The following is a 21619-nucleotide window of genomic DNA, read 5'->3' as shown; positions in this document are numbered from 1 at the left end:
CGACTTTGAGTGTTGGCCTGTACTCCTGGGACACCTGCCAATCCTGATGCATTATCTTTGTTGTAATTGCTGTTAAGGGCATTGGCACTTTTCCCAGAATCTGAAGAGGGAGTTATAGGGACTGGCTGGGGAGAAGGTAGTTGTTGTGTCCCTGGCTTATCATTGTTTATATTTCCACTGGTACACCGTTTTTGAGACACTGTCCCATTTGGTTTCGAGACAGAGACTTTCCTAGTTTTGTAGGTATTGCATTCAAATTTTTCTCACATAATGCCAGAATTAATATGAAAATCAAAACTATAAGACCCAGGATAACACATGAGAGAAGCATCACAGTTTTACATGAGCAAAAACCTGAATAAATGTCTGGCATCTCTGTTCTGGGATGAATTACCCTCATGAGGGCTGTAGTTAAAGCAGTATATTGATTGGATGTAATATTATTGGCAAATACCCCTGTAATGTTACTGGTAAGATTTTCAGTGACATTAAAACCAGCATAACCAAGAATGAAATCACCCCAGGACCAGAAAATGGTTGCAGCTTTATCTTTAGCCTTTGTATAAGCTACATTAAGAAAGCAAGAAACAATCTGGGCTTTGATCCAATTGAATGCAAGAAAACAGAAACCAGACCACATAAGAGACCCCCCCCCAAGTACAATAGCTGCTTTATTAGCTTCATTCTGATTCCCAGAGTTAATTAACAGTCACTCAAATGTATTTGCCCCATGTTGGGGAAAGCCAAATTAATTATGTGGTGGTTTGGGTGTTCCCCACACACACACACTTTAGAAGGTACCCAGACTAGACTCAGATGGGCTCTGGGAATATAAATGAAGCTATTTATTTACAGCTAGCACAATGTACAAGCAGATATTTACAGTATATACAGTTATATGCAGAAATATACAAGTTAAAAGTAATACAGAAACACAACTCCCATCCCAGAAACCTGAGCCCCCAGGAGGGGCTCTCAACCACCCCTGCACCTTCCCCCTGCCCCTCTCAACCTTACCCCAGTCCTAAGGAAGAAAAGAGGTTCAGCCAAGTGGTTAAGAAGCAAAGGTGAGTGGAAGGTGAGGTTAGGGAGATGTAGCTCAGTCCGAAGCCAGAAGCAGAGTGAAGTCAAAATGGCAAAAGTGTTATCTAATGTTTTCCCTTCTTGTTCCCATTGTGATGGTTTGGGCTCTTACCCACCCCCCCACACTTTTGAAATTGCCCCAGCTAACTCAGACAGCCTCTGGGAATACAAATGAAGCTATTTATTTTACAGCATCAAATATACAGGCAGCTATTTACAATAGATACAGTTATATACAGAAATATACAAAGGATAAACAATACAGAAGCACAACTCCCCTCCCAGAAACCTGAGTCCCCAGGAGGGGTTCTCAAACCACTCCAACACCTCCCCTGGCCCTCTCAACCTTACCCCAGTTCTAAGAAAGAAGAGAGGTGCAGCCAAGAGGTTAGGGAGCAAGGTTAGTGGGAGCAAGGTTAATGAAATCTGACTAGGTCTGAAGGCAAAAGCAGAATGAAAGACAAAATGGAGAATGTTATCAAATGTTTTCCTTCTTCTTCCCAGAGTTCTCAGTGTGACTATGAGAGAAGAGACAACCATGTTTACCTTTTCACTGCCCGTTATCTAGTTCTTTTACCAAAACATTCTAGCTTGCTTCAAACTAGCACACCCATACATCTCAGCGAGACTGTGAGGCGAGTAGACATAACCATTGTTTTCCTTTCACAGCCTATGATCTAATTTTTCTCACCAAAACATTCTACCCTGCTTCAAACTAGCACAAATGCATATTAGTCTCTGCATCACAGAAAAAAAGTTGGACTATGACCATCTAACCATATTGGTGAACAAAGAGTCATTGTACCCAGGTACTCCACCGGCATCCAGATAAGGCATGCATCTGTGTGAATCAGGTCAGAGTGCTCAGTCTGCTTGTTACTATTCCTCCCAACATTCCATTCCCACACCCTCACAGTGCAGACCACATAAGAGACTCCTTCCCAGGACAGGTTGTGCCCACTCCCGCTGTAGGTTACACCACCTGAAGTTCTTCAACCATCAGGCTGAGACTCCACCCAGCACAGACTGCATCCCCTTACCCACTCTCAGACAGACTGGGCCTCATCCCAGTACAAATTGGTTCCCTGTTGGTTCGGAGCTGGAGGTTCTGGTGTGTCCCTTCCCCCTTCAGAAAGGCACCACAGTGTCTGGGAGAGATTATTCCCAATACCCTGGGGTGGAGCAAACCCTGTAGCTAGTGAAGAAGGCCAAGTGCAGCTGGGCTGTGGCAGGAGGAATGTTGCCACCCAGACACAGGGGTTGTGGAGAGGCTGAGGCATGTGAGCTTCTTAAGCCTGGGGAGTGGAGGCTCAGGGCATTGCCATAGTAGTGTGCACAGGGCTGAAGGGTGGGGTCAGAGGTGATGAAGCTCTTCTGGGTAGCAGAAGGAGACCAAAACCTCACAAAAAGTGCAGCTTGGAAGGTTCAGACTTGAGATGAGAACAGAGAAATGTCACTCAGTTGATAGATCTGAGAGGGATGAGGTCACCCAGAGGTCTCAAGAAATGGCCACTGAGAGCAGAGACACCTCAGATGAGGTGTGGAAATGTTAGGGTGAGAGCTGAGTGGGGAAGCAAGATGGGAGTCAGCAGCCTGAAGGGAAAGAGCTGCAGGCATGGGACAGTGCAGCACAGGCTGCAGCAGGCAGGGCCAAGGGCTCTGGCCAGGTTGAACGCACAACAGGACCAAGGGCTCTGTCCCCTTGGCTCTGGCAGTTGCCTCTGCCACCAAGGCCTGGGAGGAGAAACTTTTCTGTGAGGCTTTCAGGCTCTGCTGTTCCAAGGGCTGTGGTCAGGGCTTGGCCTTTCTGCTCCATAAACCAAGCCCAAGGGTTTCTGCCCTGCACTCTGCCTTTGTCTCCTGCACTCATGGCCTCAAAGAGCAGCTCTAAGGAGAACCTGGGAGGCTTTGTCAGTAACGACCCTCAGTGGGGCCAATCAATCCTTCAAGGCACTTTGGAGTTTGCTTCTGATTTGCACTGCTGCAGAGGCTTGTTCAGGCTGCTGCAGCACTGAGGAGCATGGACTCAGCCCCCAAACACTCCATGGGGTCATTAAAACCCTGACTGAGCCACAACTTTGCCTCTGCTGCTTGCCAAGAGCTCTGCAGCTACTTGGAGAGGGTTTTGTTCTGAGAAGCATCTGCTCGCAATGCTTTGCAAGGGAACATTTCATGACTTCCAGCAGGAGTTGCCTCTGGGCAAGCAAAGCAGAGCAGAGCCTGCCCCAGGCTGCTGCCAAGGAACAGACTCTGCAGCATCTGCTCAGCACAAGCTGTGTCTGACGCAGAGATGCTGCCAGCAGAAGCTTCTGCTGAGGCTCTGCACTTGCTTTCCTGCTTGTTCCTTCTTGGGGAGGCCACAGAGTGCCCCCAGAATGTCCTGCCCTGCTCACTGCTCACCCTCACTCCCCACTGCCTCCAGCAGAGGCCAGAGGCACAGGTGAGGCACAGGATCTCCTTTACCGGGGGGCTGGGGGTCAGGGCTTGGCCCTTTGCACTCATGAAACCCCTCCAGGTTTGCTCAGCCTCAGAGCCACCTTTAGCTGCTGTCCTGAGCTGTCAGCTCTGCCTCCAGCTCTCTGCTCTGTCCAGCCCCTGCAGGTGCTTCAGTGCCTCCAGGGATGCTTCCCTTGCACCCACTGCCTCCTGCTGGTCTAAGCAGGCCCTGGGGACACTTCTACAGTGTCCCTCCCTGGGACCCATTAAGACTTCAAGAAAGTTCAGAGTTTGACTCTGACTTTGAATTCTGCAGAGGTTTCTTCAGCTTCTCAGTCTCTGAGGTTCATGAACTCAGCACCAAAGCCACCAGAGGGGTCCTTAAAATGCCTTGGGCTGGTCCTGTGCTGCTGAGCTGGGGCAGGCTGCTGGGCTGGAGGGAGCTGCTGGCCAGGAGGGAGCACTGCAGAGAGGCAGCTCTGCCGAGGAGCAACTCCTCTGCACAGCACAGCAGGGCAGAGAGCACTGCCAGAGGGTTTCAGGGAGTTGAGGAAGGCAGAGAGAGCTTCTGGGTGGCCAGGACTGGGACGCTGACTGAGAGCTGAAAGAAGAGAAACCTTCCCAACCCTGGCTGTGGTGAGTCTTTACTGCAGAAGGGATCTGCAGTTCCTGGAGCTTGTAAATCTGCCACATCCCACAGCCTCTGGGATCTCTCTTCTGCACAGGAGGAGGAGGAGATGCTCCAGAGCAGAGCTTCCCATCTGCACCATCGGAGTCAAAGGACATGAGAGCTGCCCTCTGCTGGGATGGCTGCAAGGGGGCGAGGCTGAGAGGGCAAAAAGCTCCTCTAAAGAAAGAGAAGCAATTTTGAGGGGGTTTCTGGGAAATAGCCATGGAATTGTCTCCAGGAATTATGCTTTGACTTGTGCAGTGTCTTCTCCTCTTGCAACAGCTGATCCATGCCCAGTCAGCAGATATCCAACAGCAGCTCCATCACTGAGTTCCTCCTGCTGCCATTCGCAGGCACACAGCAGCTGCAGCTCCTGCACTTCTGCCTCTTCCTGACCACCTACCTGGCTGCCCTCCTGGGCAACAGCCTCATCATCACCACCACTGCCTGGCACCACCACCTGCACACCCCCATGTACTTCTTCCTCCTCAACCTCGCCCTCCTTGACCTGGGCACCATCTCCACCACTGTGCCCAAGTCCCTGGTCAATTCCCTGAGGCACTCCAGGGTCATCTCCTATGCAGGCTGTGTTCTCCAGCTCTTCTTCTTGGTCTTCCTAATTGTTGCAGAGTATTTTCTCCTCACCATCATGGCCTATGACCGCTACGTTGCCATCTGCAGACCCCTGCACTATGGCACCCTCCTGGGCAGCAGAGCTTGTGCCTACATGGCAGCAGCTGCCTGGGCCTGTGGCTTTCTTAGTGCTCTGCTGCACACAGCCAATACATTTTCCCTGCCCCTCTGCCAGGGCAATGCTGTGCACCAGTTCTTCTGTGAGATCCCCCAGATCCTCAAGCTCTCCTGCTCCACAGCCTACCTCAGGGAACTTTGGCTCAGTGTGTTTGGCACCTCCTTAGCATTAGCCTGTTTTGTGTTCATTGTGGTGTCCTATGTGCAGATCTTCAGGGCAGTGCTGAGGATGCCCTCTCAGCAGGGACGCCACAAAGCCTTTGCCACCTGCCTCCCTCACCTGGCTGTGCTCTCTCTGTTTCTCAGCACTGCCTCCTTTGCCTACCTGAAGCCCCCATCCATGTCCTCCCCATCCTGGAACCTGGTGGTGTCAGTTCTGTACTCAGTGGTGCCCCCAGCAGTGAACCTTCTCATCTACAGCCTGAGGAACCAGGAGCTGAAGGCTGCCCTGAGCAAGCTGCTCACTGGATGCTTTCAGAAGCAATAAACTCTTTGCCTTCTGCTGCAGAGCAGCTCTGGTGTTACTCAGTGCAGGCCCAGCCTGGCTGCTCTAGTTCTGGCTGCTGCTGGTGGTGTTAACCCTGTAAGCATGTTGTTCCCACAGCAATGTCTTTCTTTAGACCACTTTTGGTTCAGTGTTGACCTCTCTGCACTGACCCAAAGGCTGCAGATATGAGGAGCTGTGCTCCCTGTGTGCTCAGTACAGGAAACAGACTGCAGGGATTGTTTCTCTGAGCTCCTTCCTCTAAGCCCTCCCTGGAGCTTCTGCTTCTGTGTGCAGAGGTGGAGGGGCACTGCCTCCTTTGCCTACCTGAAGCCTCCCTCCATCTCTTCCCCTCTCCTGGATGTGGTGGTGTCAGTTCTGTACTCAGTAGTGCCTCCAGCAGTGAACCCTCTCATCTACAGCCTGAGGAACCAGGAGTTTAAGGCTGCCCTGAGCAAACTGCTCACTGGATGCTTTCAGAAGCAATAAACTCTTTGTCTTCTGTTGCAGAGCAGCTCTGGTGGCACTCAGTGCAGGCCCAGGATGGCTTCACAGAATAACAGAACCACAAGACCATTCAGGCTGGAAGAGCCCCTCAGGATTTCCAAGTCCTACCAAAATCTCTCTCTACAAGATTCACCCTTAACCATATCCCCAAGCACCACATCCAGAGTCAGTGACTCAACCACCTCCCAGGCACATTCCAAAGCCTGACCACTCTGGGAAAAAATATGTTTCTAATATCCATTCTAAACCTGCCCTGCTGCAGCTTGAGGCCATTCCCTCTTGTTCTGTCACTACTTACCTGTGAGAAGAGAAAGGTTTCTCAGGGTTTGGCTGCTGCTGGTGCTACCCTGTGAGAATGTTGTTCCCACAGCAATGTCTTTCTTCAGACCATCTCTGATTCAGTCTTTTCCTGTCTGGTGTGACCCAGAGGCTGCAGATATAAGGAGCTCTGCTCCCCTTGTGCACAACACAAGACAGGACCCTGCAGGGACTTGTTCCTCTGAGCTGCTTCCTCTAAGGCTTCTCTGGAGCTGCAGGTCAGTGCCTGTGTGCAGTGGTGGAGAGGCAAAAAGTCCCAGAATAGAGCAGTAGCAGGGTTGTCCTGAGCTGCTCTTTCTGCCCTTCCACACTCTCCTGCTGAGCCTCTGTGCTGGGGCAAGGCCTGATTGCTCTGGCAGCTTGGGCACCTTGGTACCCTGAACCCCTTCCAGTATAGACTCAGCCCAAATATTGTCTCTCTCACCCCTTGCGGTGGAGGGGCTGCAGCCCTAAACAGAGGCCTCTCTATGCCTCTGCATGCCTGGACATGTTTTTCTGCCAGGACCCATGGTAGTAAACAGGTTCTGTGACACACACACCCCCAGCCCATGTATCCCTGGGGTCCACCCAGGTGATCCCCATATTTGGGAGGGTCCAGGCAAACAGCTCCTACCTATTAAGGTAAAGTTTGGCTTACTGCCAACCTGATTGGTGACATTAGATGGCCAAAAGCGCCATGAATCTCGACCCACAGTCTATAAAGAGGAGTGCAAAGGTGCACCACATTGTTCAGAGCATTCAGACTCAGCTGCTCAGGCTCAGCTCTCATCAGATCTGTTCAGATTCAGCTCTTTGATGTGGAGTCTGGCCTTCACTTGCATGTTCACTGAGGCTCAGGCCTCTTACTTTGATCTCAACTTGCAGTTAACCTGTCTGCATACCTTTAGAAGCAGAGCACATTCAAGCCTGCACCTGATACATATATAAGGAGCCGATAGGCCCCTAAGCCAAGAGCCAGCCGTGCATACTGGCCAACTATCTCGATTTATCTACAGAGCTCAGTCTCCCAGCAGCCTGGCACACACTGCATGCCCACTGCTATAGCCTGGAGTACCAGGACAGCAGACCTTCTAGATTGACTGCAAACCCACAAACACAGCCTGCTAGCTGTACAGAAGACCGTGCTAGAAGCTGTACAGACAAATCCTTCTCCGGTTCCTGGAATCCTGCCAGCTGATCATCCCTGGACACACAGCATCCAGAAAACCAGCAGCATCAAGGCAGAGACCACCTCACACCAGGAGAGAAGGTCAGAGAAACCCTGTTTACTCCAGAGACTTGGAACACTTATCATTTCCCTGCAAGCTGGGAAGATTCCAGCATCACAGAGATCCGAACACTGGACACAGGCTGTGACATAATCCCGGGAGGGTGATTAATAATTAAGGGCAACACATCTAAGCCTTAATTCCTTTGTAAAATAAGTTACCTCTGCCTTAGAGCAGACACAGCTTTCAGCTCCTGCTGGGCACACAGCATAGTTGTTAAGAGGCATTAAGCCTGAGGGAAATCTCTCTCTGTCTATAGTTGATGATATTTAACAATTATTAACCAAATCCTTGTACATATATAAATCATATCCTAATTGTTTTCATAGTCTTGCACTAGAACTTATTACACAGTGGTTGGGGGTGTCAAGAATTTGTAAATATTAATTTGAATAAATATAATTTTTATAAAAAATTAATACTGCCTCAAATTCATTTCTCACCTCCCCCTAATAAGGGAGGAATAGAGAAATCCCCTCCGCAACACAGCCCTGAGCAGCCTCTCCTCTTGCCTACACTGCCACACTGGAACAGAGCTGTCTTCAAAGCCCCAGTGGGTCTGGGTGGGGGCAGGGTCTGGAGGGGGCTGCCAAAGAATGAGGAGCCAGAGGGTGAGGGTCTCTCTAGAGCAACACTTCTGCAGCATCAGCAGAGTCTCTCACTGGAAGCTCTTGCCAGGGACTTTGTGTAGGCTGTGTCCCAGGACACAGTGTGGACACCCTGAGCCCCTCCCAGTAACAACCACCTCCACCACAGCACAAACTGCACACCCTGAGCCCCTCCCAGTAACAACCACCTCCACCACAGCACAAAACAAACACTCTCAGCCCCTGCCAGTACAGACTGGGCCCTCCCAATACAAACTGGATGCTTTGAATACCTCCTAGTACAAACTTGGCCTCATCCCAGTACAAACTCATTCTCTGACTCACTCCCACACCAACTCCATCCATCCCACTACAAATTCCATAGCCTGACCCCTCTCAGTACACAAAGGTTCCATTCCCAGTACAAACTGACACCCTGATCCATCCCAGCCTTCTCTGGGCCCCATCTCAGTCCAAACAGATTCCCTTTAACCCCTCCAAGTACAGACTTGGCCTTTTCCCAGTGCAAACTGATTCCCCTGATCCCATCCCAGTACAGTGTGAGAGACATCCCAGTACAAACTGGCAACCTTGTCCCTGTCCCTCTCTCATCTGAATCTCTCCCAGTGCTAAGTGTCGATTTGGGACCCACTCCCAGTGCAGGCTGTGTCCCTTCCCAGTCAAAGCTGCAGTGGTGCTAGGCCTGATGGGGCAAACAAGGGCTTATCCATGCCCAGACATCTTTGCCTGCCCCCCCTTCCTGTGCTGGGGAAGCAATCTTGGGAGGAGAAAGGCCTGTCTGTGCCTGATGTGTTGAGGCCTGGCAGAGTGCCATTCCTGCCATTCCCATTGGATAATGGATGCCCAGTGCCCCACTCGTGGCTGGCTGGATACTGATCAAAGGGATGAGCAGGCAGCACGAGGCTGCTGCTGCCTCATTCTGCATCCCAAATTTGCCTGCACAGCTGAACAGGAGCAGGCTGCAAATGCCTGCAGGCAGTCACCTTGCAGAGCTCCCAGCGTGGCACTGTGCTGAGACCCTGCACACCTCAAGGCATCCTGCCTGCCCCTGAAAGTCTTCCTGCCAAGGCTGCAAGTCCTGGAGATACACAGATCATCCAGAGGAGCCGGGGACAAGGTCAGAGCTTGTCAGCCTCCTGCCCAGAAGCCTGGGAGAAACCAAGACTCAGCAGCCAATCAGACAGAGCTCCACCTGCTCTGGGTACTGCCTGATCTATAATGTTGTGAGTGAACACTTCAAAGCCTCTTCCAGTATAATATTTGTGTTTGCCACTGTAAGAAAGAAGTGCTCAGGTTTTGCCTGTGCCCTGCCTGTACACATTTCCCACCTGTGTGTTGTTTTGAACCTGAGAATAAGTTTCTGGTGAGTTTTAATGTTAATAAACAGTTTTTGTTGGAGTACGGAGGCTGGCGAGAGGCAAGATCTGGGAACTGACGACTCGAGACAGCAACTTCTAGGCATCTGTGCATCAGTACATCAGTACAATTTTATTAGGGTAGTGCAGCGTCTTATATAGTGCTCAGAGGAGGTGTTTCCAGCCAGCCTGGAGCTGGCACAAATGGACAGTACAGATTGGCCCCAAGTTATGTGCAAGGCAGAGATAGGTTACCTGTGGTAAAACAACCTGTGAGTACCACCCAGGGGGGCTGGCCAGGGTCAGCCCCCTTGGGGCTGTGTCTGCCCCGGGGGCCGGCAGCTTCCACCCCCTGACAGCTGTGCGTGGGTTGCTCATGGGTCTGTTAGCTTAGGCCCCTGGGAATCAGTAAGACTCCAAGGACACTTCCCATCACAGGGCCTGATGTTTACATTCCATACCTCGCTGCAGGAGAAAGATTCCCACAAGTTTTCATAGTTATTAATCATCACCTGGATAGCAAAATTAATGCAGATTATCAATTTTGCATAATCCTTCACAGCTGCACACCTTGAGCTGCTCCCAGTGCAGCTGTGGCCTTCTCCCAGCACACACTGGATATTCTTGTCTGTGGGAGAATTTTCTTGCTAACAGGACATGAGCTGGTAAGCAATAAGCAAACCCATGCTGCAAAGTGTCCTTGTGAGTACATCTTGGACTCAGAACACCAGGTGCTGGGTGCCCCCCTCCACGCACAGCTACAGGAGGCTGAGCCCACCAGATGCAGGGGCAGACAACACAGGTTGTTTTGATACAGACTGACCTGTCTGTACCTCACACATAACTTGATCCAATCTGTACTCTCCACTTGTACCAATCTCACACTAAGTTAGCTGTGCAGGCCTCTCTCAAGTACCATATGAGCTGCTGTATTGCCTCCATAAAGTGTACTGCTTGCAGCCTGCCCATAACAAGTCCTCTCATGAGTGCCCCGATCCTCCTGCCTCTGCTGGCTTCCCGTGGATGCAGATTGGCGCTCGAGTGACGAAATTGAACCACCCTATGGCTACGCAGCTTCGCACCCTGGACCACTGAGGGACATCTGGGCCGCAGCGGTGAGAGCGCCAAGTCCTGGCTGCTAGATCACCACAGACCTGATAAGAACTTCAACAACATTTCCACTCACTGTGCTAAGGAAACCGACGGTGGCAGGGACGGATTGGACATACCAGGCGCCACCAGGTGGGAAAAGCTGGAATTGCAAGGTGGCCCAAGAGCGGGAAAGCTGGGAAGACCAAGCACCCTCAGGCAGGGAAAGCTGGAATCGCAAGGCAGTCTGAGAGCGGGAAAGATGGAAACAATAGGCAGTGCCTTCTGGGGCAGTAGCCATAGACACAGGCAGTCTCTTCCAGGGACGACGCCAGAAATGCAGGCAGCCCCTTCCGGAGAAGACACCGTGACAGCTGGATTAACAGCTATGGATAAAGGAGTGGAGCTGTCTCTCTTGTCATGCTCTTTGGAAAAGCAGGGAGTGACAGCAGGAAAAAAGAACTTAGCCTCTTTGGTGACATACGGATACATGAGAGGACACTTTGGAACCCCGGACTCTTTCTTTGATGAGAGTCGGGGCGGGCCTGTAGGCCCAGAAATAGGCTTATTTATGCCTTGCCCTGCCTGGACATGTCTCTCTGCCTGCACCAGAGGTAAACATATTAAATGAGCACAAAGGGGCACAACAGACCTGGTGCCATAAAGTCTGGCCTGCCCAGGACACCTGGTTGTGTAAGCCTCCACATGCCCAGCTCGTGCCTGCCTAGTGTAAGACCCATGATTTCCATATTTGGAAGGTCAGGCCTGTGGCTTTTACCTATAATGGTAAGGTTTGGCTGACTGCTAACCTGATTGGCCATTCTAGTGGCCAATGTGCCATAATCCTTGGCCCACATTTAATAAAGAGGGGTGCACAGGTAAACACGTGCTTGCTCCCCCACATTGCTTGCTTGCCTGCCTGCATACTCACTTGCAGAGCTCACTTATGCCTGCCTTTATGGAGCTCAGACTCTCGTGCATGCCTGCTGCCTTATGATTACCTGGTGTGCACCATTGCCACAAGTTGCTAGGAGCAGACTCCACTTGTCTGCACACGATCGGCCTGAGTAGCCAGCATTTCATTGTGGTCAGACAGCACAGCATCCTGCCTCTGCACCTGAGATCCTGCCTATGTGTCCCTGGACAGAGCATCCAGAAGAATCCAGCAGCACATGGTCAGAGACTATTTCCCCTGAAGCTGGAGGATTCCAGCCTCAAAGTCCACAGGCAGACACCCTGAAGAATTGGGCACTCATATAGGCTGTGACGTAGCCCCGGAGGTGATTATTGATTAAGCAGAAATTGTGAGTAAATGCTTTGATGCCTCTGTAATTTCTATTGCCTCTGCCTAGAGCAGAAAGAGCTTTCAGCCCACCTGCTGGGCAAGTAGTATATGACCCCAAGTGGCATGAAGCTGCAGGGAAAACTCTCTCTGTTTAATAGTTTGAATGCCTGCTAGATATTGTAATAGTTAATGTTTGATACATTCCCATAATGTCATCATAACCATGTAGGACAAATATTAATATTAATGTTCAGTGGTTGGGGGTGGTGAGAGTTCAAATACTGAAGTTAATAAATATATATATCTATATATAGAAATATATAGATCCTCCCACATCAATTAAATTCTGCCCTCTGCCACAATCGGTGTAGGTGGCAGAATACCCCTCCGTGACAGATGAGTCAGAATGGTGGCAATGTGGCAATGATATTTGGGACAAGATTATTGATGGGGACAAGATGGCTTAGAAATTACAATCTCTGTGGAGTGATGTTATAAATTGTATAAGAAAGTATAAAATGGAGCAGGACATTGCAGCTATGGCCACAACATGGCTCAGTGACAGACTAAGTGCTCAGGGAGGAGGTGCAGTGCGGGCATTAGCTACAACCACAACCTCTTTGGTTTTGGATACAAAACCATCCCCGGATGCGGCGGTACCCCTGATGAGCCACCCTACTGCTCCCACCACCCTGGTACCTCCAACGGCACCCCCATTGCCAGCCATGGCACGCTCAATCTCTCCAACTTCCCCACCACCCTCTTCTGAAACTGCTCTGCCACCTCCTGTGACGGATCCTGGTACGACTATCCCGACCACTCTGACGGCTGAGGTAATCCTGCCCTCAGCTGCTGATACAATGGAAGGACTGTCCTGCCACCCCCGATAACCACTGCCTATCATCAAGATGGATACTGGTGACTCTTCGGCCTCAGTTGATGACGATATTGCCAGTAGGCTCAATGAGGAGCTGTTGAAACACAAAGCGGTACCACAGGGTCCTACTTACTGGCTGGCGTCTCCACAGGGATAAAAGGTATCAGGGAAGAGACATCAGCTTAAACCTGCCTGCCCACAACATCAGTGGCATGCCGTTGTACGTGATGCCCTGTTAGAAGGGGATTGGGAAGTGGCTGCCGCCCTGGGGAGTGTGGCTGCGTTCCCAGTTGTAGCAGTGCAGACCGCAGGCACACAACCTGGAGCTACACACATTGCTCTTGATTGGAAGCTTCTCATGCAGTTACGAGGAGCAGCGTCTGCTCACGGTTTGCACTCACAGCCAACTAAACAGTTATTGAATCCTATTTTTTCTGCTCATGTGTTGTGCCCAGAGGACTGTAGGACTGTTGCGAGGTTAATCTTAACATCCCAGTATCTGTTGTGGGAAAGGCGACGGTGTGATGGAAGCAAAAAGGTGGCAGACCAACTGTGGCAGCAAGGTGACCCTCTGCTGCATGTTCCACTGGACATGTTGATGGGGCAGGGGTCCTACAGTTCTGTAGATGCCCAGGTACGGCATCCCTTTGAATGGCACCAAGCATGCATGGCGGTGGCCTGAAAGGCCTTTGGGTGAGTACCTATGGAGCCAAAAGCACCCATTTACACTGCTGTCAAACAAGGACTGAATGAGGACTACAGCCATGTTATTGACCAGCTGACTACAGCGTTGGAAGGAGCTGCTGAATGAGATTCTTCAACCTTTCTTAAAACCTTAGCTTTCGAAAATGCAAACAATAAGACTAATCAGATGTAATCTGCTTTACTGAGGAATGCCTTAGTAGATGACATGTTGGAGTGGGCTGCCTGTATGCCTGGAAATCAACAAGTGTTTTTTGTGGATCAAGTTATGGAAAAACATACCCAGGCCCTGGCAGCAGTGTGTGGCCGCTCATACCATGGAACTCATTGGGGGCCCGTCAGCATGATGGCCTCCAGCCACACTTTTGTTTCCCAGTGTGGGCTGATCAGGACATCACACCATCATAATAGCCCGCCTACCTTGCAGTCTGGATGTGACAACTGCCTGGCTGACAGTCATGCAACCAAAGGTGATGTAGGGCATCTGGAAACTACCAGTGCAGCATCGACAAAACAGCTGCCTGATGAACACAAGTTGCTGCTCCAGCAGTGACATCTGCCCAGCCACCTCTGGGAGCCTCAGACTGGACCTGGCAACACCAATAAGTGTAACTTGAAATGATAATCAGCTAGTCCGCATCGCTGCTTCGATGAAGGGCCTGTTATTTACAAATGGAAAATCTACCAGGGCACTGCTCCTGGGGAGGTCCTCTGCTGGGCTAAAAGAATTGATGGTCCTCCCTGGAGTGATCGATGCAGACTATACTGGAGTTATACAAACTGTAGTGTACACCAACAATCCACCTAGTTTTGTACCAGAGGGGAGTCCTATTGCCCAGCCAGTACCTATGACTAATCTACTGCAGCACATAGCTCACGCCCACGCATTGCCAGAGAGCAGGGATTTGGTTCTGCAGGTGGCTTAGCTATGCTAACCTTGACTATGAATAGACGACTGTTACCACAGCCACCCTTGATAATGGCCAAGAAATGATAACCATGGAAGTCCTTCTTGATACACCTGCCAACCTGACCATTTTTTCAACAGTGGTGTGGCCTGCGCACTGGCCAGCTGGTCCAGCCAAAACCGGGGTTGAAGGCATTGGAGGAGTGTCCCAGGCCCTAACGAGTTCTCAGTGGTAACAAGTCTACCCATTGATGGGAATGGGCCATGGTTTTTGCAACCATTCACTACCTCTACCCACGTGGTAAAAATGCACTTATAGCGGTAGAGACATCATGACCTCCGATGGAGTCACCGTATCTACCGTATCATCAGGGTTGGAAGAGACCCTCACAGCATCATCAAGTCCAACCCTTTACCACAGAGCTCAAGGCTAGGTACCATGAGTGATTATTCTCACGCAGTGGCCACTGGACCGGCAGACGCCCAGTAATCCAGAATTCAGTGGCTTTCTAGTGAGCCAATATGGAAGGACCAGTGGCCACTGTGAACGAATGGCTGCCAAGAAGCACACAAAGCTTGGTAGCAGAACCCAATTTGCCATGGGCCATATTTTACCTCCAACGAGCCAATGGGAATACCCCAATTTTTGTCATACCAAAAAAATCAGGATGAATATCCACCTCTTACATGATCTTCAGGCTATCAATGGCCAGATGCAAGCCATGGGTGCTCTTCAACCAGGCCTACCCTCTCCTTCCATGATTCCAGAGAACTGGGAGTTGCTTGTCACAGATTTGAAGGATTGCTTTTCGTGATCCCACTACACCCTGAGGATTGCCAGCGTTTTGCCTTTACCCTACCTTCCATCGATAAACAGGGACCAGCACGACATTTTCAGTGGGTGGTATTACCAGAAGACATGAAAAACAGCCCAACTATGTGCCAGATCTGCATAGACTTTGCATTACAGCCTGTCAGAAGGGTGTGGAAAACAGCCATCATTTACCATTATATGGATGATATCTTAATTGCCCAACCAGAGCCCTTCAGAGATGATCAGCTCCAACAGCTCATGACACAACTGCATGCCATAGGACTGCAAAAATTCAGGGGGAGGCACCATGGAAGTACTTGGGCTGGCAGATAGCTGGAATCTTATTCATCCCCAAAAGTTGCAACTAACCACAGATATTGTGACGCATCGAAGATGCTCAGATATTGATGGAGATCAGCCAGTGGATAGACCCTATCATAGGATTCACCAAGATGATTACAACCTTTACAGTCACTGCTTCAAGGAACAGATCCTGCGAGGAAGACTGAACTCTCTAAATTACAATGGGACACCATACGAAAACTCAGTGATATGATCAGCAACAGATGGGTAGAAAGAGTGGACCCTTACACACCCATTGACTTGACTGTAATTAAGAGTATGTGTTGGGAACTGGCTGAAGGAGAGGGGACACCAATCCCTAGAAGCTTGTACAATCAAGCCTTTGACATGAGGTCTGAGCGTATTGAAATGCAGTAAGTCGCAGTAGTGTATGTGATGAAGCTCAAAGGCATTTGTCCTTGAGCTGTCTGATAGCCAAACTTCTGCGGGGCTGTGTCCAGAGAGAAAGGGAAGTTAGCTTCAGCAGAAACCACAAGTAGGAGGCCCGTGCAAATTCCAATCTCTAGATGCTCCAATGGCTAAATGGCAGCACTGAAAGGCATTCTGGGTTTGCACTAACATGTACAACTATGCACTGACTATAAATAGCCTGATGCTGGCAATACACTAACTCATATTGAGTCATCTCTTGACTTGCCCATTCCTGCCTCCGTAGGCATGCACTGTGTTTGTGCAGCCATCATACAGTACAAAAACAGAACGGGGGAGTGACTGTGTGTTCTAGAATGGCTGTTTGCAGCTATGCAGCCATGGGAAACAGTAGAAACACAGGTTGAGACGATGGCTCAACTGATTAAAAAGGGCAGGAGGTGGTTATTGGACATTGCCGGAACAGAACCTGGTACCATAAGACTTCCAATCAAATGAGAGGACCTAGAATGGTTCTTGCAACAGTCAGAGGAGCTGCAGAGCAGGCTTCTGAACTTCTCAGGGCACGTTTCTGTGCAGGCATTAAAGTCTGACACGCTTCGATGGATGGGTCAGCAGAGCTGGATAGCTAAGTCAAAACAGTCCTTTGCTCCTCTGTAGAACGCGGTCACTGCCTTTACAGATGCAGGAAGAATTCACACAAGGCCGCAGTAGTATGGCAGTTAAAGACAAAATGGCAGGAACATGTTCTGCAGGGGATGGACAGGGACTCTCTAAAAACTTTAGAGTTAACTGCAGTAGTGTGGGCCTTGACTAACTGGTTGCATACCTGTGGTGGAGGGTTACAAAGCCCTCTTGCAAAGCCCTCATTTATACAGAATTGTGGCTCGAAGGACCATCAATCGAGGAGTTAAAACCTTGCTCTCATTTGCCTGCATGACTACAGCCACTGTCTCAACAGCCATTTCTAGCTGTGGGAAGATTTCTCCTCCAGAGGGGCATAAGCTGTAAACATGAGCCATTGTTTTGGGAAAGGGACCTTGAGTCTGAGACACTATGAGCACCCTATGCACAGCTGCTGTGGGCTGACCCTTACCAGCCCCTGAGGTGGTGCCACAGGTTGTTTTGGTAAGAAAATAACCTATCTGTGCCTCACACCTAATTTTGAGCCAACTGTATTGTCCACTTGTGTCAACCCAAGTCTGGCTGGCACACCTCTTTTGAACAGTGTTTAAGATGCTGCATTATCCTAATAAACTGGTACTCTAGCTCACTTGCTCTCACACACACACACACATGCACGGCACAGCTCGGCACTCACACTGCAGCATCGAAGCTACAGCCAACTCGCCAGCGCTTTGATCTGTGCCAGCCTCTGGACGGAAGCCAGCACCCAGCTTGGCTTGGACCCATGGAAGCTCAGACAGTGCACCCCAATCCACGATATTTAGGACTTTCAGAACTGAATTCAGGCAGTAAGTAACTGAGAAAACTTGATCTAAAGCCGGAATAATCTCTCAAAGCCTTCCAGTGGAACTCTTTCACGCCACAGACTCTCTTCCTAAATTCTTTCAAACTGTTGCTAAATTCCTGATTTCTTATACATAGTCATTCTGTAATTTAATTCACAACCGCATATAAAGGACTTGCATGGGGTAGTTACAAATAAGTTTGGGGAAGGGGATTTCTAGCATTTATAATAATAAATCTTTTAAATTCTTTCAAATTTGGCCTCGCATTTCATTCCCCAAAAACCCAGACAAACTCCACTCCATGACAAAATGGTGACAGATGAGTCAGGGTCTGCAATGAATGAATTACTTTACAGAATGGCATCTATTGTTGAGCTTGCAGATTTAAAACAGGCTATGCAAAATCTAGCTAGCCCAGAACAAATTATAGAGAAATTGGCAGATAATGTGATCACATTGTGTAAGACTTTACAAGACGTAGATAAAGAACAATTTTTCACGCTCGCGACATGCACAATTCAAACACATGACAAATTTAATAACATGAAAAGTATTAACGAGAGTCTCAAACTTAAATTGAGAGAAATGGGAAAGAGTTCAAACAAAAAAATCAGTTCCCTGAAGAGAGAGTCACAGATCTTGGAACAGCACATTGCAAAATTAGAAGCCGAAAGACAGAAGCTACATTCCATGCTGGCATTGCAAAATGAGAGACTAGAAACTGGAAAACAAAAGTTACAGGAGCTGCTAACACTGCAAATGGAGAGAGAGATTGCTTTTACCAGAACGTCGCAACCATGCACCTTATCGCCGGGACCAGCATCCCGATCGCCGTGACAGCCACAGTCGCCATGGGCACCATCTCCTCCACCATCTCCGCTGCCACGTGCACAAACGCCTTCACTGACGCACGCACGAACGCCTTCGCTGACACCTCCACCGCAGCAACAGTAGCTGCTGTGAGGCACCTTCCACCGCTCCGAAGCATCTCAGATGACTCCTCGTACTGGATCGCCACCATCTTCTCCACCGCGGCCGCCATTACACAGCAACTGTGACCACGCGCATGCACTGCACTTCCGAAAAGAAAAGCACCGATCTAAGCGGTTGCCTGGAAAGACGTCAAATAGCAGCAACATGGAAGAGGAAGTTTATGAAGGAAAATCTCTTCACCTGAGACCCATATTCAAAATGGAGACCATCCAGGGGAAGAAAGGTAGAGGAGCAACCACGACAAAAATCCGACCGTACTCTGGGCCGAAACTCCGTGAGTTAAGGGAGATCTTTGCTCGTATGCCTCACAAATCCTATGTTTGTCCTGTGGTGGATAACAGAGCAGATTCAATAATCCTGACCAGTGATGAGGTAAAGGGATGATCTTGGGGCCCCAAGGTGTTCCTAGGTGCAGGTCCCAAGGGGGATTGTGCATTAAGTTCTAGAATATTTTATTGGGTGGGTTCTCTTGATCCTATAGACCGACAGGAACCAACAGTGGTTCTTGTTTCAGACTGTGCCTGTGCTAGTTTGAAGCAAGCTAGAATGTTTTGGTAAAAGAACTAGATAACGGGCAGTGAAATGAAAACAATTGTGTCTCCTTCTCTCACAGTCCCACTGAGATTTCTGGGAAGAAGAAGTAAAACATTCTCCATTTTGTTTTTCATTCTGCCTTTGCCTTCAGACCTAGTCACATCTCATTAATCTTGCTCCCACTAACCTTGCTCCCTAACCTCTTGGCTGCACCTCTCTTCTTTCTTAGAACTGGGGTAAGGTTGAGAGGGCCAGGGGAGGTGTTGGGGTGGTTTGAGAGCCCCTCCTAGGGACTCAGGTTTCTGGGAGGGGAGTTGTGCTTTTGTATTGTTTATCCTTTGTATATTTCTGTATATAACTGTATATATTGTAAATAGCTGCTTGTATATTTGCTGCTGTAAATAAATAGCTTCATTTATATTCCTGGAGGCCGTCTGAGTTAGCTGGCGCAAATACAAAGTGTGGGGGGGTGGGTAAGAGCCCAAACCATCACAGTGCCGAATTGACCGAAGCGATAAAAAAACTTGCGTGCGTGCAAGCCGTGTATCAAAGGGGCATTTATCCGTGTCCTCTGGATGCCCCGATAGACCCACAGAGACTAAAAATCTTAGTAAGGGGTCTCCCAGCAGCTCTGAAGGGCATGTGTGACGCAAAAAGGGAGCAAATTGAGCGGATATTAGATTTGGATGATTACTCAGGGGATACTTCACCCCACCACACTACGTGGGAAGAGCCGTTGGAGGAGTTGTCCGCCAAAGGGCGAGACCTAGGCTATTCTAACCCCACACCCACACCGGCACCCTCTTACGAGAAGAGGCAGCCGGGAAACAAAGGCAGCCACATGGCCGCCCACGCGGAAAGAAACAGGAAGTGTGACACACTAAGGCATCCCAGAGTGCTTTCCCCGGTAGTTTCAGAAGCCCTAGAGGGAGCCCCAGAGCTAGCCCACGGGGTAGCCCATGAGGCAGTCCACAATTGAGTCGCTGCTACATGGGAAAGCCCAAGGGGCAAAATCCCTATTATAGGCAGAGTTTATACCAAAGACAGAGCACCAAATACGGGGTAAAACCCCATGATCTGTTGAGAAAGAACCGGGACGAATACCCCACAAAGGTTGAATTATATGGAATAGTGGGAGACCTTAAAAAAATGATGCAAAATGTAGTAACTAAAAAATTGGATAACTTCCTTGAGAGAAATGAGTCAGGAGGGAACCGCGGCAGACGTTCCAGAGCCACCTCCCCTGACAAGCCTGATCAACCTTTCACTTCTGATCAGCATGGGGCTAAAAGCAAGCAAAAAAACTAGAAGTAGCGGTGAGTGCTCCAGGCCTCATTCATCACTTTGTGTATGCCTGCCAATGGTCTGATAACCCAGAATCTTTCATTATGATCCCAACAGGACTGGACAGAGTTGCTGTGAAATATCTAATAGATACAGGTGCACAAATTACGGTACTTAATGTGCAACTGGCAAAGTGCCTAAGAATCCTGCCATCCAGGAAGAAGGTAAAGATAGTGGGTGTCACAGGATGGCCTGACATCTGCCACTTAGCTAAGACAAGGCTGTGGCTACCTGGAGACAAATGGAGCACCATAGTAGAAGTTGCCTTAGGCTCCTATCCAGAGAATATCCTTGGGTTTGATGTCCTAGCTGGTAGGAGATGGCATCTTCCAGATGGTACACTATGGAGCTTTGGCTCTTATGGAGTGGGGAAAAAAGGGGCAAAATCAGCTCGTATTTGCACTCTGCAAACTGCTCCCCTACTGCCAAAATCACAAATTACTTGTGTTGCACAGTACCCACTACCAGTGGCAGCCAGGCAAGGCATTACTGAGGTGATAGCTGACCTAGAGAAAAGGAAAATCATCACCAAAATGCATTCCCCTTACAATTCACCTGTCTGGCCAGTCTGAAAACCAGATGGCAGGTGGAGACTAACCGTTGATTTCAGGAAACTCAATAATAACACTCTTCCTCTCACTGCAGCAGTTCCAAGTTTAACATCCATAGTGACAGCAATCCAAGCAGCTTCTCACTCCTGGATGGCAACTATGGATGTGAAGGACATGTTCTTCATGGTACTGCTGAGGGAGGAGGACAAACCACAATTCGCATTCACCTGGCAAGGTATTCAATACACTTTAAACAGTCTCCCACAGGGGTATAAACACAGTGCAACCACAGCACATAACACACTAGCAGCCTTGCATAACACTATTCAACTTCCCAAAGATGTCAAGGTTTACCATTACATCGATGACATCCTGGTGGGAGGAAATGACAAGGAGCAGGTTGCAGCAGTAGCTGGGAACATTTGGAAGTTATTGACGGACCAAGGACTGACTATCCCAAGGGGTAAGTGCCAAGGCCCAAGCCAGGAGGTTATATTCCTAGGATCCTGGTGGGTGGCAGGCACAGTGTCAGTGCCAGAGGATACCTTAGAGAATATTGAAAAGGGCCAAGTACTCCACAACAAAAAGGAGCTGCAACAATTGTTGAGCACCTTGGGTTACTGGAGAAAACATATCTCAGGTTTCTCCATGATTGCTCGTCCTCTATATGATTTGCTCAAGAAGCACAAAGTCTGGGACTGGACTCCACTACACTCTGAGAGCTTAAGAGTTCTTAAACATGAACTAAAGGCATATCAGAGATTGGGGCCCTTGCACCCACAAGATGCCCTAAGGGCTGAATGGGGTTTTTCTGAACACGCCTCATACTGTGGAATATTC

At 49.4% G+C, this 21619-nt stretch overlaps 2 protein-coding genes across 2 annotated transcripts in view; one reads left to right on the top strand and one right to left on the bottom strand.

The window, feature by feature from the left end:
- The window catches only part of LOC135174134 (gastrula zinc finger protein XlCGF17.1-like), an 872006-nt gene that overhangs the window by 685929 nt on the left and 164458 nt on the right, over positions 1-21619 (bottom strand). The gene's annotated exons all lie outside the window — the stretch shown is intronic.
- LOC135174109 (olfactory receptor 14J1-like) lies at positions 4479-5426 on the top strand. Its single transcript, XM_064141355.1, has one exon. The coding sequence runs from the start codon at positions 4479-4481 to the stop codon at positions 5424-5426; it is 948 nt and encodes a 315-aa protein (XP_063997425.1).

The sequence above is a fragment of the Pogoniulus pusillus genome, unplaced genomic scaffold (genome assembly GCF_015220805.1).
Source record: "Pogoniulus pusillus isolate bPogPus1 unplaced genomic scaffold, bPogPus1.pri scaffold_47_arrow_ctg1, whole genome shotgun sequence".
Taxonomy (NCBI): domain Eukaryota; kingdom Metazoa; phylum Chordata; class Aves; order Piciformes; family Lybiidae; genus Pogoniulus; species Pogoniulus pusillus.
This window is presented reverse-complemented; position numbering and strand designations above follow the sequence as displayed.